Source organism: Bombyx mandarina, chromosome 23, assembly GCF_030267445.1.
Source record: "Bombyx mandarina strain Sakado chromosome 23, ASM3026744v2".
Lineage (NCBI taxonomy): Eukaryota > Metazoa > Arthropoda > Insecta > Lepidoptera > Bombycidae > Bombyx > Bombyx mandarina.
This window is the reverse complement of record NC_143229.1, coordinates 17,764,835-17,784,471: the sequence shown is the minus strand read 5'-3', so window position 1 is coordinate 17,784,471 and position 19,637 is coordinate 17,764,835. Positions and strand designations below refer to the sequence as shown.

General features: G+C 36.6%; 1 protein-coding gene across 1 annotated transcript; it reads right to left on the bottom strand.

The window, feature by feature from the left end:
- Positions 1 to 2,028: 2,028 nt before the first annotated feature.
- LOC114244198 (uncharacterized) lies at positions 2,029 to 18,488 on the bottom strand. The gene is made up of 3 exons (XM_028175931.2): positions 18,264 to 18,488; positions 3,120 to 3,308; positions 2,029 to 2,756 (listed from the first exon to the last, which is right to left on the bottom strand). Exons 1-3 carry the CDS (start codon positions 18,370 to 18,372, stop codon positions 2,620 to 2,622), a joined length of 435 nt encoding a protein of 144 aa, XP_028031732.1. The 5' UTR covers positions 18,373 to 18,488; the 3' UTR covers positions 2,029 to 2,619.
- Positions 18,489 to 19,637: the final 1,149 nt, after the last annotated feature.

Here is a 19,637-nt window from a genome sequence, read left to right as displayed (position 1 = left end):
TAATAAAGTTAGTTTGAATTAGGAAAATTGTGATTCATCAAAAAACTTGTGTATGTTTCATATAAGAAAATGTTCGTTTGACATTTTAATGAAAAATTTAAATAATAAAGACGCAATGTTTAGAATAGATATCGTATAAATTAATTATATAGTCTAATCATTGAATATGTCACTTTGATTTTCAGCTTGTGAAATTAGTTTTGTGTTTATAACTGTAAGTGTTTGAATAGAATTATTTAGTGTATATGAAATACTAATTAAAATTCGTAAGATGAAACATGTTGAAATGAAATATTATGTTGTAATGTGTATTTATGAGATTACTCCCAAATAAAACATATTGAGTTATCGAAATGTTGTGCTTTTTCTGAATCTTTATATTCGATACTAGCGACCCGCCCTCGCTTCGCTTCGGAAACATTAAAACAAATATGAAAAAAAAAAAAAAAAAAAAAAAAAAAAAAAAAAAAAAAAAAAAAAAAAAAAAAAAAAAAAAGTAGCCTATGTTCATGAGGGACAATGTCGGCTTCTAATGGAAAAAGAATTTTTCAAATCGGTCCAGTAATTTCGGAGCCTATTCGAAACAAACAAACAAACAAATCTTTCCTCTACTATTCGAATCCCACGGGCAGATACCGATTTTTCTAATAAAATTCGTATCTAACTCATGTTCACAAATGGCATCCACGTTGAAGGAAAATCATATGATCCAAAGTTTTTTATTTATTGCTTAGATAGGTGGACGAGCTCACAGCCCACCTGGTCTTAAGTGGTTACTGGAGCTCATAGACATCAACATCGGAAATGCGCCACCCCCGTTGAGATATAAGTTCTAACATCTCAAGTATAGTTACGACGGCTGCCCCACCCTTCAAACCGAAACGCATTAGTGCTTCACGGCTGAAATAGGCAGGGCGGTGGTACCCACCCGCGCGGACTCACAAGAGGTCCTATCACCAGTAATTTATCAATCAAAGTTTATTTACATAATTACACACCACCATGCTACGTCTAGTACCGAGTGGGAGCAGCACTTAGTCTCTGGTCAATTGGATCCTGTGTCCAATGAATACCAGGTGAGCTCGTGTTTTCATCATAATGGAAGTAAAAAACCAATCAGTAATATGCTTCGCTTGTCAAAGTTTGACGAGAGTTTTGGACGGGTTCGACAAGAACGGTGACCGGTGCTTGAAATGCTTAAAGGTAGCACTGGGGTAAGGATAAGGTGTCCAGTGGATTCGTATCTAGTGATGCAACGGTGTCCTAATCCCATAGGCGAATACCAATTTTTCTAATGAAATACGTACTTAACAAATTTTCACGATTGACTTCCACGGTGAAGGATTAACATCATGTATTAAAAATCAAACCCGCCAAATTAGCGGTCTAGCGGTAGGCAGCGGCTTGGCTCTGCCCCTGGCATTGCTGAAGTCCATGGGTGACGGTAACCACTCACCACCAGGTAGGCCTGTGTTCGTCTGCCTACAAGGGCAATAAAAAAAATAAAAAAGTATATAATTTGCGTAATTACTGGTAGTAGGACATCTTGTGAGTCCGCACGGGTAGGTACCATCGCCGTTCGGTAAGGTTCGTAGGTAGCATCGTTTCAGTTTGAAGGGTGGGGCAGTCGTTGTACTGTTAAAAGTGAGAACTTAGAACTCATGTCTCAAGGGGAGTGGCGGCATTTGCGTTGTATATGTCTATGGGCTCCTGTTATAGCTTAACACCAGGTGGGCCGTAAGCTACTCCACCCATATAAGCTGTAATAAAACAAAAACTAGTGGATCGAGGGGATCCGAAATTAAGTGTTTTGGGTGGTCACTGTTAATTGTTCGGTCCGCAGTGTCGGCTGTGTAGTTACCGGAACGAAGGTTGACTTCGTCTCTGTCTTGAACGTAGAAACTTAGACGATGTTGTTAACTCAAAAAAGTTGCACTTCTGTTCTCCACTCATGCTTATTGAAGGTGCCTTACTGAACATTACCTATATCATGTCGAGTTCGGGATAGATCGTAAAGAAAAACAATAATGAAAAATTTTACATATTTTTTTTATTGAATATCTTTTTTTGTTCTAATATATATATATACATTAACGTATTATTTATCACAAAAAAATATTAAATTATTCATATAAAAATCTGATAAAATTTAAAAAAAAAATCGTTTGAGTCTATTCTTTTTTTTTTTTTTGAAACTGCGATTCGATTGCCATGACGGCAACTAACGGTCGCTTTTCGAATAAAGAACAGGAAACAGGAAATAGCTTTCGGACCCGGCCACTGTGACCGGTGATTATAAAACAATTCTTTTTAAAGTCAATTGACTTTCTAATTTGGTTAGGTTTGAGACCAATTTTTTTAAAACCCACTTTACAGATATTTCCATTCGTAAAATTCCGAGCAACGAATTTATGGCAAGGAGACCTATGGCATAAAGTTTTTCTTATGAAATCTTAAATTTTGTGTAATATTGTGTAATCCAAACGTTACAGTAAAAAAAATTGTAAATCAGTGCTCTAGAATATGCGAACGAAAAAAAAAAAAAAAACGCGCGAAATTTTGATTTCGTTAATGTCATGGCGCGTTGTGGGTTATGTATGGATTTTGTAGTTTTACTTTTTAAGCTTTAGGCTTCTCCTCCGCTTTCTTGTCTTCTGGGGGAGGAGTGGGGAGCTCAGGGTACTCCAGCTTGGCGCCCTCCTCGCAGGTAAAGATCGGGCAGCAGCCAGGGAAGGGAGCGGTCTTATTGGTCTTTTCTAAAATTGAAAACATTGGAAATAAGTAACTGTAAATACATAGAGGTTAATTAATGCTAGATTGCTTGTCCTGAGGCCTAGATGTGATTTTGTTGAAGTCGTCGTGGCCTAAAAGTTAAGACGGTGCGTCATAACGAGCGAGGGTGCCCGTGTTCGAATCCCGCTGGCAGCTATCATTTTTGTTGTTGTTAAAAAATACGAATTTAACAAATTTTCACGACTGGCTTCCACGACGAAGAGCATCATTAAAATGAATAGTAATTTTATAGAAAATTTAGACATTTACCTCAAAATTGAGATGGGTGGTGTCATTTGCGTTTTAATACTTATTATTATGAAAATTGAAAAGTAAAGGATTCTCACCGGTATCTAATTGGCACTTGGGGTTGGTGAGTGGCAGAGGTCCGCAGTCTTCGACAAGCTCCAGCAGCCTGGGGGGCTGGTCCTCGCTGACGACGCAGGTGCTGCGGCCGCAGAACGGAGACAGCTCCCAGGTGTTGCCGGGCTCGACGGTGATGCAGCGGGTGGACGCGAAGCACATTCCGGGGAAATCTGGGGACGAGATAAGAAACCATTAATGATCTAAGTTTCATGCGGATCTGATGGGTTTTTTTTTATCCTACCTATCCTGATAGCCTTAAGAGGCTATTTCAACTTCACCCTAACGTGTAGGTGAGCTCACGGGGCTCAAACCGGAGTGTTGCTAACACTGGACCTAGCAAGAGCAGTGACGCTCTGTTGCGACCGCCCGGAGAGAAGCCGAAAACCGAAGGAAATGGAAGCTGATGGTACAAAGAGCCACGAAGGGCTTTCAGGGATACGACCTTCAGCAATGAAGTATGCGACTAAGAAGAAGATTTAAAGGTATATAACTATGCATATCAATCTCCAATTCCCATAGCATAAGGAAGCCTAATTTTGAAGCCATTCGACCGTGTCTCACTTGGCTCCTTGTTGCATGTGAATGTCACACATATATGTCAGAGTTACGAAGTATAGCTCTTGGAGTATCGGTAAATTCACTTTCGAATTTCGCACGAAACTTCCTCGTGCGTGTCTTAGAAATTGTTTAATTACGTTACGTGATTATTTAAACGACAGTGTACTCCAAGAATTGGAATAAGCACTAACGTATGCGACGTTAAGAACATTCAAATATAAATATATATTTTTAATACAAGACCACGTCTCCTTATATCTTCTTCTTTTTCTCCACCTTATCCCACTAGGTGGAGTAGGCACTGCTAATTTTTCTCTTCCATTCTCTTCTATCAGCCGTCATCTCGACACTCACTCTTCTCTCTCTCATATCGTCTTTCACACACTCCATCCATGTCTTCTTCGGCCGACCTCTTCCCCCTCTACCTTGCACTACCATTTCCATACATCTTCTAGTCACATGCATCTTCTCTCTACGCATCACATGTCCACACCACGCTAACCGTCCGCTAAACGTCTCCTTATATGTGTTAGATTAAAATTTGGAAAAGCCATTCCTCTTATATCAATATGGATAGTATGAATGTTTAAATAAGTAATCTGTGACCCATGAATTGACAGATCTAGTTTTTTTGGCGGGAAGTAATTAATAAATTTTCCGAATCATATAATTGTTTAACCGGCACATGTAATAGTCGATCATAGTCGCCAGTGGAACTCAGCAAAGTTCCTTACCTCTACCCTCCACAGTTACAACAAGGACTAGATTGTTTTTTTTTTAATGAGATAATCTGTGACCATGATATGACAGATCTATTTTTTGGGCGGGAAGTAATTCATACTATCCGAACTATATAATTGTTGTTTTACCGTCACATGTGATAGTCGATTATAGTAGCTAATGGACCTCAGCAAAGTTCGAACCAAAAATACACAAATATTTACATTACAATTACGTATCATTGTGTATGGCTTTTTTTATTACGAAATCGCGCGTGGGTTCGCATGGTCATGAGCATGTTATTAACTAATCTACTCCAGTTTACCTATTTCAATTGTTTGAGCAACTTCACGATGTAGGTACTGATTGAGATAAACGAGGATCATTTATTCGCATCTGCAATCTGCAATGAAACTCTCTATATGCCCACGTTATTACTGGGCAATCTATTTCTGTGATAAATTTCAAGTGGTGCTAGGCTATTTTTTTAAGCGACATTTTTACAACTTTACAGCGAAGCCATGTAAAGTTTAAAATTTGGAAAAAATATCATAACAAAAATTTCTTCAGCTATTTAAATGGAGTAAACTCAATTAAAGCTCAATTAAAAATATCGAACTGTTGATGCTACTCACTACATATTATAAAACAAAGTCGCTTTCTCTGTCCCTATATCCTATGTATGCTTAAATCTATATATTAATACGTGAAGCAAAAACTTTGTATCCCTTTTTACGAAAATTGCGCGGACGGAGGAGGCTGAAATTTTCCACACTTATAGAGAATATAGAGAAGAAATGCACAATGCTAATATTTTTTAAAAATAATGCATAAAATATACATTAAATCAATAAAGAAAACATTACACACACCACATACCATGTATTTGACGCACACACGCATGCATACTATTTATTGTCAAACTTTTGTTCTTGACGTCTGTGGTCAAATTGAGAATAGATTAAATATTGTTTGTCTTTGTTAGTATTTTTTTATAGTGTAGCCTTGGCGAAATTTGTGATCATAGTATGTGTACAAACTTACAATTCCAATTAATTATAGTCGAATTTCGACTACTGTGGGACCTCTAGTCTTTATAACTACGCAACGGATTTTGATGCGGTTTTTATAAATAGATAGAGTGATTAAAGAGGTAAGGTTTATATGTATAATAACATCCATTAAATAGTGGAGAAATCAATAATAAATTACAGTTTTCGAAGCGAAGCGAGGGCGGTTCGCTAGTAACAAATAAAAGGCACCTTTAATTACGTAGATAAAGGTCGCGTGTTAAGCGAAATGTCGTTTAAACCACAATATCCTTTCACCCCTCGATTTGCTTAAACTACCATCTCCGACTTATAGAATGTTTATGGTACAATGACAGAAATCTTCCATAGAGTAGCAACTGTACTAAGGTTCATCACAGAAGACAAACGCACAGAGAAACATTAGTTGAAATGTATTTAACACTAAATTAAATAAAAAATCGATCGTGTCTTTAAAAATAATCGAATAATTCAAACAAAAAAATATATGTTTTTTGAAGTGTTTGATGGGAGGGTAATTCGCTTCGTTACGTAACGCGTTACGGCGCCAGTCTGTCTGCCGTCCCTTTCTCTCACGCATACGGCAGCGGTACTGAGAACTTAATTAACTCGTAACTATTCATATATCTTTCTCAATTTATGTTACAATTTTCCTTACATTATCATATAAATATGCATAAAATTTAGGTAATAGCCTAAGCTTTTCTCAAGTTAAACAATTTCAATATTAAATAGTTCAACTTAGATTAGTTTAAGTTATCACTTTTGTCGGGCGTTCCGAGACGCGTAATTATTTTTTTAAATAGCATTTTATTAGGCAAACGCATCATTATTATCAGCCGTTCGTAATATAACGTAGAATGCATTAAATAATGACAATAATCACAATAGCGAATTTAGTTCAAGGCTCTTCTGACAAAGGTTGTACACATCCGAAAATCAGTAATTACATTGCACAATTTGTTCTGTGAAAAAAAATAGTTTTCTTTGTTCTTATATATATTTAAATTGACGAAAAGTCTAGGTGCTATTAAATGGCCACCAAAACTTATGAGTATCACAATTTGGATGCCATCACCTACCTCGGCCACGTGAGGTCGAAATTCGGACATAATACTTTCTAAAACAGATTTTTAAACGACCTTAACGACCTGCCTATTTCTGCCGTGAAGCAGTAATGCGTTTCGGTTTGAAGTGTGGGGCAGCCGTTGTAACTATACTGAGATCATACAACTCATGTCTCAAGTTGGGTAGCGGCATTTACGTTGTAGATGTCTATGGGCTCCGATAATCCCTTAATCACTTAATATCAGGTGGGCCGAAAGCTCGTCCAACCATCTAAGCAATAACAAAAAAAAACAACAAATCAGTTTGTCACGCTTAACAAGTGGCATCCAGCCAACTAATTCAAGTCAAAATACAAAGAGCTTACTTAAACTGCAATTCATGATTCCTCCTATAAAATGTCGGGCCGTTCACTTAGACTTGACATTTAGATCTAGATCTAGTTATTATAGCTTAGTTGATTAAATTGCAACGAAGGTTGCGAGATCGCGCTGGTTGTGGGTCACTTAGGACATCTATGTGCGCAGTGAAGTGAAGAACAATATGTGTATCACCTGAGAATTTCAGCCTAAGGCCGGATGTGGAAGTCGTCACACTAAACACATCATTACGGGTCCTCCCGATCCATTAACGGTGCTTTTAGGTACCTCAAGCACTGGTCATCGTTCTTGTCGAACCCGTCGTAGCTGAAGCAGCCTCTCAAGGCTATCAGCATAGGTAGGGGAAAAAAGTGGAAGATCCGTGTGGTGTCCGTCCAATCCAAGCCAGCGTTCAGTTATCAGCCGAACATACCCTGTATATCTCATCGAAATCAGTCCAATCGTTTCGGTGTCTGTACAGAGCGCACACTCATTATTCATCGTCATTTACACAAATAGATTTAGCATGAGGGTATTCTAAGTGAAAGTGCGATTGTAGATTGATTGCTGTCGTTAAGCAATCGCTAACCTTTCGCGAGGATCTGTTACGGGCTTCTGAAAGTAGCATCAGTTCCGGACTGTCATTGCCTTAGTTATTACTGGCTCGGTGGCGCAGTAGTTAGCGGCTTTGACTGTTGTGCCGAGGGTTGCAGGTTTGATTCCCGCATCGGGCAAACATTCGTGTGATGAACAGGTTTGGCTCTTCCTCTGTTTATTATCTACTAGCGACCCGCCCTTGCTTCCCTTCGGAAACTGTAATTTATTACTGATTTTTCCACTATTTAATTGATGTTATCATAAATATAAACCTTCCTCTTCAATCACTCTATCTATTAAAAGAAACCGCATCAAAATCCGTTGCGTAGTTTTAAAGATTTAAGCATACATAGGGACAGATATAGGGACAGAGAAAGCGACTTTGTTTTATACTATGTAGTTAAACGTATATAAGTATGCATGTCAGTCTCTGGTATACATAGCACAGGGAATCCTGATTTGGGGCTGGATGACCGTGCGTGATTTTATCTCAGTTATTTATTTATTTATTGCGTATGAACGATATATGACATTAAGAAAACAAATACAAAACTTTATCACAAATAAAGTAGGTATACAATGACATTATCATCGACAAACCGACACCTAAATTCCATTGCGATACAATAATCGTCAATGTCAATAACACCCAACAAGTTAATTGATTTCGTTTCATTTCACATAAAAGTAACAAAGCGTGACAGAAAACAATATTTTTTACTTTTTTTATTTTTATTAATTGCCGTTTCAATTACTTTCTGTTTATTGCTTATATTATGCGAAAGAGCTTATGAACCACTACAATGCGTATTTAAAAGCCGATACCATCTTTGAGACATAAGGCTTGAGGCTTGAGGTTTGAGGCTTGAGGCATCGTAAAATGATTTAATTTTATTCTTTAATGTATGAATAGCTAGCTGCTTACAAAATTAGGCAGGATTGTTATAATTACCCGTGCGGCTCCCAAGATGCCCTATGACTACCACGCAACCATAACAAAAATATATTTTTGTTTGCCTGTTCGATATTCCGTCGGATAGGTACCACCACCCTGCCTATTTCTGCCGTGAAGCAGCAATGCGTTTCGGTTTGAAGGGTGGGCCAGCGTTGTAAGTATACTTGAGACCTTAGAACTTATATCACAAGGTGGGTGGCGCATTTACATTGTAGATGTCTATGGGCTCCAGTAACCACTTAACATCAGGTGGGCCGTGAGCCTGTCCACCCATCTAAGCAATAAATAAAAAAAACAGCGTGGTTATTAACTGAACTCTATGTAATCACGAATCCTCGATGCGTTGCAGCCAATGACCGGACTGTCGCAACTTCCTCGCTACGTTTGCGCAGTCTGGTCGCACCGTCGATCGTGCATTATTAATATCGTTTCGCAATCGTTTCCCTGTCGCGTCCGCGATTAACGTAATACCTCACTTTATTTATTTCATTATAATTTCGATAGTTCGAATCTCATCGAATCTGATCGTTCTAGGAAATTATAAACTAACTAGCGACCCGCCCTCGCTTCGCTTCGGAAACATTAAAACGCACATGAAACAAAAAAAAAAAAAAAAAAATTAAAAAAAGTAGCCTATGTTCATCAGGGACAATGTCGGCTTCTAATGGAAAAAGAATTTTTCAAATCGGTCCAGTAGTTTCGGAGCCTATTCGAAACAAACAAACAAACAAATCTTTCCTCTTTATAATATTAAGTATAAGTATAGATTTTTGTATAACGAATATAAGTTTTTTTTTAATATATTTTTATTGCTTGCGACGACGACCATCAATAACAGCTTAGTTATTACATTAGCCCTTTAACATGATCAGTGAGCGAATTGGTGTAATAGGAAGTTTACGGTAGGCAGCAGCTTGGCTCTGCCCTTTTTTTTTCAACAGAGACAATCGCCGAATCCCATCCGTGCAGCGGGTGGGGTATCTGGGAGTTGAACCTCACTCAAAACTCCTGCCGCTCACAGCCTGCGCCCTACCCCAGACCGGGCGGGAAGCTAGTCGGAGCTATTGAGTCGGCGAGACAGGGCTTACGCAGAGCATGGCATTTCAGATGGGCGACGGTAACCACTCGCCATCAGGTGGGCGGTATGCTCATCTACTTAATAGTCCATTAAAAAGAAAAAAAATGGGCACTTTCAATGAGTACGATTTCCGCAAAAAAAACAGTCCAATACTGGATTATTTCCTTCTAGACTCATCGTAGCTTATGTAATTCCAATTTTATTATACGACAAGTTTTATTTTATTAAAGATAGCGGCCCGCTCCGGCTTCGCTCGGGTCTATAACAAAAGTTTTAGTAAGGATCCCTAATTTTTGTTAAAAAAAATATAGCCTATGTCACTCGGAGACAGTGTAGCTTCCAAACAGTGAAAGAATTTTTCAAATCGGTTCAGTAGTTTTGGAGCCTATTCAATACAAACAAACAAACAAATCTTTCCTCTTTATAATATTAGTATAGATATATATATATATTCATAAATCAATAAATGCTCATTACGTAACATTTCGAATTTGTAACATCAACATACTTTATTTCTAAAACAGGTGCTCATTTAAATAATTTGTAGGTAATTAAACTAAATTTCGTAAAAAATAGATTTCGTATATCATGTTTTAAGTTTACATATTTATTAGGGAAACTCGTTTTAGCTGAACGATATTTCGACGATGATAAATTAATAGTTAATTAATCTCTTAAGCGGCCTTGATCTTTAAGTGAAGTGACATTTTCGGTAAATCTCGCTGGAGCGAAACGTTTCTCACCATTGAAATGTCAATTATGTCATTAACTGGTTGACGTATAGGGTTGAAATTCGATAAACAGAAAAATCTCATTTTTATTTATATTAACATACTATAGTTAATTTAAAAATGTATCCTTAATTCTCCATTGATCTTATTTATATATACGTATTAATTTTTCTGTAATTGTAATGTTGTCATTATATAATTGTTTTTTTTTTCCTTTATTTTTGATCAATAACTACTTAATATTTTTCCTTAGATGATACATGTCCATAGTATGTCCTGATGGTTGAAAAGGATCTCTCCTATAGTAGTAATAAGACCTCCATAATACTTTATCTGTTTAATAATTTATATTTTTTATTGTTTTTTTTCACTGTTAATTTTATCATTGTTAACATCTACGGCAATTTAGAGAAGGTATGAAAGACTCCAAAACGTTTCCAGGATTAAGAGCCAGGGTTAATAACCACAATTATATCGCAATTAATACACGACTTTACACGAGTTTTTTCCAAGTCTCATTCAATGATACAATACTAAAACACTATTCTTTAAAAGAAAAAAAAAGGCGCGCAAAACGTCATATTGAACTGGCGTAATGTCAATTAGAACATAAATAGTTGACCGGAAAAGAGGCATTCAATTGTTTATTCTTTTTTTGTTTTTTTTGTACATAATTTTATTTTTAAACAATACAACCGGAAGGTCTGAACCGTTTAGTTTTCCTGGTGTCCTTTATTACAGTTTAAATCGAATCGCAGCTGCGAGTGTTAAAAGTGAACGGCGTGTGTTAAGAGCCTTGATGAATGTTCTAGAATACGATTTTGAAAGTTCCAAGTAAAACTAGTCGGCGATGACTCGATTCGCAGACTACAGGCGCATGTTCGATATTCGATTATTGAATTTCGTATTCCGAATACACGGAAAAAAACTGATAGTAGGACCTCTTGTGAGTCCGCACGGGTAGGTACCACAACCCCGCCTATTTTTGCCCGTGAAGCAGTAATGCGTTTCGGTTTGAAGGGTGGGGCAGCCGCTGTAATTATACTGAGAACTTAGATGGGTGGCCGCATTTACGTTGTAGATGTCTATGGGCTCCAGGAACCACTTAACACCAGGTGGGCTGTGAGCTCGTCCACCCATGTATGCAATAAAAAACCAGTAACCGTGATGGCTTAATTGTATAGCAATAAAGCACGACTGTTTGCTTGCTAACACTAGCCCTAGCAAGAGCAGTGCTTCGCTGAATCTACCACCGCATCGAAATCGCGACTGACTGAGAAGATTCGGTGAGAAACTCAGTGTCTCACGTAAGACCCGTGTTTTTGCGCAATTAACACACATCTCTGATTCATTGTTACGAGATATTATTGGTTTTTGGCTCGCAAGCAATCGGAACAGCGTGTTCGTAATAATAACATTGATTTTACGTGTGAAAGTTTTTTTGACGTGTTAACAACGTCTTATGAATCAATGAACACCGGCTGCACGCACTACAAAGAGTCACGTTCCGCCTGAGTTTGAGCGTGCAAGCGAGAGCGCGGAACAAGCTATCGAGAGGCACTTTCGGCCCAAGCGTTGGCTTGTGACACATTTATCTCTCTTCTCGCGTGACATCAGAGCTAATAGTTCGAATAGTTCTAGTTACTGACGTTATCACGTAAAACTATCGTCCGTAAACCGACTTTACAGACAACCAATATTATTTTTTTGGTGTCACAATTCGATTTTCGATCCGTGTGCTCGGTGCGAGTTTTTTAACGTTACCGATAGCGTAAAAGTTAACTCAAATTTGTATGGAGCTGGAACGTTTGCCTACGTTTGCCGCTAGAGGCGCTGTTCCAACTGCATACAAGCTTAAGTTAACTTTTTCGTTATCGAGAACGTTAAAAAGCTCGCACTAAGCACACTGGTCCCGTGAGTAATGGAGCTGCCTAATAGTAAGCTTCGGTCGCGGGTCGAGGGACTAGACGGCTAGAAGAAAACAATGTGAAACGAATACAAAAAGTCGACTTACTTCTATCGATTCAACTTGTCGACAATTTTGAGAATATAATAATATGCAATGAATAATCAAATACTTATAAAATATGTTTTATTTATAATATGTTTTATTTATTTTCAGTAATAATCCAGTAACGAAACGGCTTATCTTAGGTTCAAACTTTTCGAAGTAATAATACATTATACATCTAATTAATTTGAGGATTACTAGGGGACATTTGACAAAATTTAAAAAAAGTTTAAAAAATTCTATGTATGTAGATTTACTTCCTTTCCGTCTTTTCGTGTATTGCTTGAAATAGAATCCAAAGATACTTATAATCATTCGAATCAATTAAGTAATTCCATAAATAGATAATGATTTAAATAAACAAAAAAATGATTTATAACCTTAATAAACTGAACTAATTAATAAAATATTTGAATTGAGAATTTTAAATTTACAACGATACGCTAATGATTATTTTTTCTTCTCCGAATATATAATTCTATTCACAAAACCAAAATGTCAATTGAAGTTAATCTGTATCATCAACTTTTTTTTGCCGATAATTTATTGTCGATTTAATTCTAGTGACATTTAGGTTTTTTTTTGTCAACTCTAAATAGATCAAGGTCTTTTGGGCGGTTGAAAAATCAATATTCATAGCTTTAATTAGTTAGAGAAATAAATAGAGATCTCATGCTTGTTGTTTCCATGGCTCCGAGATCCAAATTCGTCTCAAGGTTAGTCTAAGTCTCATGTTATGGGACATTTTGGCGAGAACACGAAGAGTGAAGTTGTGAATTATTTTTATTTCGTCTATTTAGTGTTTCGTCAATTTAAACATGTAATAACGGTGGTTTATGAACTCTTTACTATCTACGAAATGTGGACAAATGTGGTAAAATGAAACAAGGCCTACATAGCTTCTCGGGATCTTCCAAAAAATCCACCGAAAAAGTCTTATTAATTAACCACAATTTGACTGAGAATTATATTTCATCCCATATCATATCATTTTATTTAATTCAATTCCAATTGATTAATGTCTCAAATTAATTAACTTCATTTCATTTCGCCAATATCATTTTTTTATTTAAAAAAAATATACACAACAGATTAGGCTGTATGGTACTGATACATTTGCCTATTCGGTTGGAAAAATAGAATTACTATTACTACTGCTAGTATTACGGACATTACACGTGCGGAGATTTTGCAGCGTGTCTGAGATGCTGCGAGTGCTCTCACTGACTACCTTTCACCGATTAGTTCAGGTTCAAGACTTTTACTTTCTAGTCTCTCGACATTTTTGATACGATTTTCGATTATTGAAAAGCTATGGCGCAATTCAGGTAATCTCGTTTCCAGCTCAGGAAACACTATTTCTTAATGTAATTACTGGTGGTAGGACCTCTTGTGAGTCCGCAAAGGCAGGTACCACCACCCAGCCTATTTCTGCCGTGAAACAGTAATGCGTTTCGATTTGAAGGGTGGGGCAGCCGTTGTAACTATACTGAGACCTTAGAACTTATATCTCGAGGTGGGTGGTGCATTTACGTTGTGAATGTCTATGGGCTCCAGTAAACACTTAACACCAGGTGGGCTGTGAGCTCGTCTACCCATCTAAACAATAAAAAAGTAAAAAAGAACAGAATAATTGGGCAGTACTTAAACATATCGCGTATGCCTAATATATTATGAATAGGTAACGGTAGGCAACGGTTTGACTCTGCTCCTGTCATTGCTGAAGTCCACGGGCGACTGTAAACACTCACCATCTAAACCTGAATACTCCTCGTGCTTATTACATAAAGAAGCGTGAACAAACAAAGATAGATTAAACAAAATTATTACGAACTGTTTCTAACATGATCTAATAGACCGGTTTAATACTAGATCGAGTCGCAGTCTAGAATATTAACTAAGTGCTTTCCTTTTAGATAATGATTATGTCGTAACTGGCCTAATAAATAATTGTATTAACCTCTATATCACATAAAGTCAGACTAAGCATATTCTATAACTATTTTTATTTATATCATGGTATAATTACTAAAGAACATTACTAACAAACTTTAATATATTCAGTTATGTGTATTTAAATACGTAATCTCAAACTAACTAACTAACGTAACTTCAATTTAACCTTGACCGGATAGATTAATTAAGTACTGATAGTTTTCTAAATAGAGTTTTAAGGGTTTTTAATACGCTTTTATTAGCTTCAGACATATGTATGTATGTTTGTAACGGAATCTTTGAACATGATTTTGACCCCCTTCAAAACGTCGGATTAACTCGAAATTTGGTATACTTATTAAGGACCGATGACAATTCAATATTTAAAAAAAAATTAGAAAAAATTGAAATTCAACTAAAAAATGGAAAATAAATTTTAATAAATTTGAATAAAAAATAGTGTAAGAAAAAATGATTTTATTGTAAAAATCGTGGGGTGCATGGTATAAGTTGTTAAAAATATTTTATCTTTTTTGCCACGAGCCACGAGACTTTGTAATGATGCTTGTCAGAATGAGGTTCGAGAAGATTCCTAAGCGATGACGGACCTCAACTGTGTCCCGAGTATTGCTAACATCACCGTAAATTCTCATATTAAGCTAACATAAGAACGAACTAGCTAAATATTTGCCATTATCTCCAAAAAGATGACCGGAATCTTCAGAACTTGTAAGCGGGGTGGCATTTAAGAAAAAAAGTAATATAAAAGAGTTTTGACAAGTTTATAGGTTTCTTTATACGAATCGGGAACGATTTGGAAATTTAATGGATAGCTTTTTTTGATCTGACTTATTCCCGGGAAATACTTGGACGAGTTAGTTAATTCTTCCTAATTTTTGGTGAAAAGCAATTTAGTTTAATTTATTTAAAGTTTAAAATTTGAAAAAAAATATCATAACAAAAAAAACTTCTTCAGCTATTTGAACTTAATTCGAGTTCGATTAAAAACATCGAACTGTTGATGCTGATACCAAATAAAACGGACCTTTAATTACAAAGATAAATTGTCTTCTCACATTAAAGCTGTATAATCTCAAAACTTACTAATTTTACAGGGGAGTGTTTTAAAGCTTTAACATGTGATATTTTTAATATTAATCATCTTTGCAAAATTTATTTTTTATTTTTTACTAGTAACATTATCTGTCTATTAAAGTAAGATAAAATTATGAATTATTTAGTTTTGTTAATAGTAGTCAAAACATAGGTAAACTAAAAAAAATAAAATAAAACTAATCTAAATTTAACAGTATTTATGAGAAAAATACTAGTGATACCCTACGAATAACTTATTATTTATTCGTAGGTGGATACCAAATGATTCCGCATATTGTTTTTTTTTTTTATTGCTTGGATGGGTGGACGAGCTCACAGTCCACCTGGTGTTAAGTGGTTACTGGAGTCCATAGACATCTACAACGTAAATGCGCCACTCACCTTGAGATATAAGTTCTAAGATCTCAGTATATTTACAGCGGCTGCCCCACCCTTCAAACCGAAACGCATTACTGCTTCACGGCAGAAATAGGCAGGGTGGGGGTACCTACCCGCGCGGACTCACAAGAGATCCTACCACCAGTTTATTATTTATTAATTCCATTTCGAATATTTTAGAAAATTGTACACTTTTAATGCGAAAAGACGAAATATCGCGTGTTAAGCGGAATGTCGCTTCCACCAAATAACTTCTCATCCCTAGATATATGAAAATGTAAATTAGAACACGAATCAAAATATCTTACATTAATAATATCCATTAACCATTCGTCGATTTGAATTTATTTAAATTTATTCAAATTACATTTGACGGTCTATATTATAGATCTTGATTGATAGTGATTTATGCTTATTTACAAAACGCTATACAAATATGAGATTTGAAACAGGTCATATAATTAATTAATTATGTCATCAGTTGCCAACGAAATTTTCGATTGAGTCAAAGTAATTATTTCAATTACTCTTTTCAATATTTTACTAAGACGATGGAATATCTAGTAAACCATGGGAAAGACGATTTTTTTTCATTGCTTAGATGGGTGGACGAGTTCACAGCCCACCTGGTGATAAGTAGTTACTGGAGCCCATGGACATCTACAACGTAAATGCGCCACCCACCTTGAGATATAAGTTCTAAGGTCTCTGTATAGTTACAACGGCTGCCCCGCCCTTCAAACCGAAACGCATTTCTGCTTCACGGCAGAAATAGGCGGGGTGTTGGTACCTTCCCGTGCGGAGTCACAAGAGGTCCTATTACCAGTGTATCCGAATATACTGAGAATGAATATATTTCTAAGAGACCTAAAAGGATAAAACATACATTAACAAACAAAAGAAGGCAAAGTTAGGCAATCCTGACACCTTAGTATCAGAAATCGACAAAATTACTTCAGAGCGCCGCGTAGGGCACCGGTGACCTACACAGCAGTTAAGGGTTAAACGAAAACTATCGTTCAAGTATTTATTTTCGATTACAGCAAACGCAATTACTTTTACGATTTCATCTCCAATCTGTTCTATGTAGGTAACATTCTGTATATTATGTAACCTCTATATGATTTACAAGCTGTACCCGTCCGCTTTGCTGGGCATTTAAAATTAACATTATTATTTCTCACCCACACAAAGATTCTCATCATTAACGCTCCCGCAACTGGTGTAGAGGTCCAACACTCATATAAATATTAGCCTATCCATTAAATACATGTATTTTCTACATGGATACCAAGTTTCAAGTCAATCGGATGCACGGTTCAGTAGTTATAACGGAACATTTGTAAAAACTACTGTAAATTTATATATTAGTATAGATATAGATGACATAAATCTATAAGAACTGGTGAAGCAATGCTGTTTCTCTAAACGGAGCAACTCATTTTGTGCTATAATTTTACTGGGCTAAGCTTTTATTTATGGTCCATAAAATAATACATTATTTAAATAATAACCTTTTAAAATATTTTGTGGATTTAATGGTCACAGACGATGCGATATATTATAATGACAATAATAAAACCGAAATTAAATCACAAAAGCAGCTTATATTAAGCCAACAGTAAATCACTACTTTTGTAAAAGCTCGAATGCATTATGGAACTTTTTCAATGAACTTTTACTCTCGGATTATCGAACAAAGCTTTCGGTTTTCAGACCGGAATCAATATTTTGTGCAGTTTTCATTGCAATCGTTACACGTTACGTCACAGGTGGATAATCGTAGTGTATGACCGATATTTATTATTACGCCACGTCGTATTTTACCCTCTAATGACGTCACGCGAAGTCAAGCAGCAGGGGCAGCTTTGCGAAATAGTTTCCGATCTCCCACATGGGTCACTCGTCATTGGTATTGTATGATTTTAACACTAATCAGACATAAAAACCAAGACTATGAATGCGTGAAATTCCAAAGTTCCCGCTCTTCAAATGTAACGCGCACTGGACGACAAATAAGCCTCATTTACACGTATAAGTTACACCGCTGATAGAAAAAAATAAAATACAGTGCATGCGATATCAGGATTTTAGTTTTCTAGCCAGAATTATAACAGCCGCATATAATTACTGACGGTAGGACGCATTATGAGCGCACTGCAGCAGCAGCTTTTGAAGCAATCTCTATCGTAACCCCTCCCACCCTTAAAACCGGATAAGAACAAGTTCCACCACAAAAAAACCACGACAGAATTGCTAGTGAAATTCTACCAAATTACTACGTATTATTGTTGTTAATTACTGTATAACTGCCACTGTTATGCAGTAGGTACCGTTGCGTGATATATTTTTCGGCTACGTCCATATTGGGATTACGAAAACTGAATTTTTTGTTTTTGGACCGGTTTATTTTTTGTTTTCATACAAAATTAAAATGTAAAATGTTTTTTTTTAAACGCTCATCATAATTCATAATGTTTTCGTTTGACTGGCAACATTTAACATTTTTATTATAATACGCTTGTTTTATAAGAAAAAAAAATTGAAAAAAAAATAATCCCATGTGCACTGACCTCTTAAAACGTCAGCTGGAATCAACCGCCTGAATGTCTTCGGCCTCTCCTCCTTCTCTTCAGCGGCGAACGCCAAAGCGAAAACGGCCAGTACGATAAGGTATTTCATTTTTCTAGGATTCGTTTAACAAAAAAAATATGTTTTCAAAAAAAATAAAAATGGCGATTCCCGCGTCCCGTTTTGACAGCTCCGTCAGTTTCGCGCCACAAGACTGAGTTGGTGTGAGCGAGTGGGCTCTGTTTTATTACGGTCGACCGGCGGGGAGTGAACGGTCGAACAAAATGGCCGTACTGTATTATTATTGTATTTGTTTTTTTTATTTATTTTATGAAACGTATATTCAGAAGACTCAGGGTTGGCTTTGTTGTGAAATTATTGCTTTTTTTTTTCGGTGTGTGTGCGTGTGTGTGTCATTTTTTTTTTTTTGGCGGGTTCATCTATTGATTTGATGCATTGTGTTAAACCGTTCACTATTGTGAAAGATCTTTCTAGAACGATGTATAGAACATATCCGGCCTGATGTCGGCTGACAACGGTTACAGACAGACAAGAGTTTCCTTGCAGTTTTTAAAATATATTGAATTTAGATATTTTTCGAACTGACAATGAGGACCAGGTAACTCTTCAGAATTTCGATCAAAAACAAAGTGATTACTGAAAATTTATAGGCAATCATATCTCACCGAAGATCGGGGGTGATCTAAGATCTTTAACATCAGATAAACTTTTTATCATGACCTTAAATAGAGATCCTCTTGTGATTACAAACAATTCACACAAATAGGTAAAATAGCCCAAAGATCGGACCTACGTCTAGCCGAGAGTCCTACACCGCATTACTATAGGACACAGTCTTCTGCAGCTCTGTACTGATCCAGAGCTCTTCTGGTACACAAACAGACACAGATCCGACCTACATCTAGCCTCTAGTCCTATGTGCCCGGGCAGTGGGGTTCGCCCCGAGGCCCGTTCCGTACCCCCGTAAGGGGGTACGACGACCCTTCTTCTCTTCTCTAGTCCTATACTACACTACTATAGACACAGCCCTCTGCAGCTCTGTACTGATCTCGAGCTCTTCTCGTACACAAACAGACACAGATCCGACCTACATCTAACCTTTAGTCTTATACGACACTACTAAAGACACAGTCCTCTGCAGCTCTGTACTGATCTCGAGCTCTTCTCTTACACAAACAGACACAGAAAGATTCAAAATAGCCGAGAGTACCATACAAAGATAGCGTAAATTGCGTAAACGTAAATCTGTCTAATTGATGATATAAGCGTGATAAATCAGAAGTCTATAGTTAATTTTTTCTCACGCCTATCCTTCAGAACTTCATTTGAATTCAAAACCTATGTGATTCTTAATG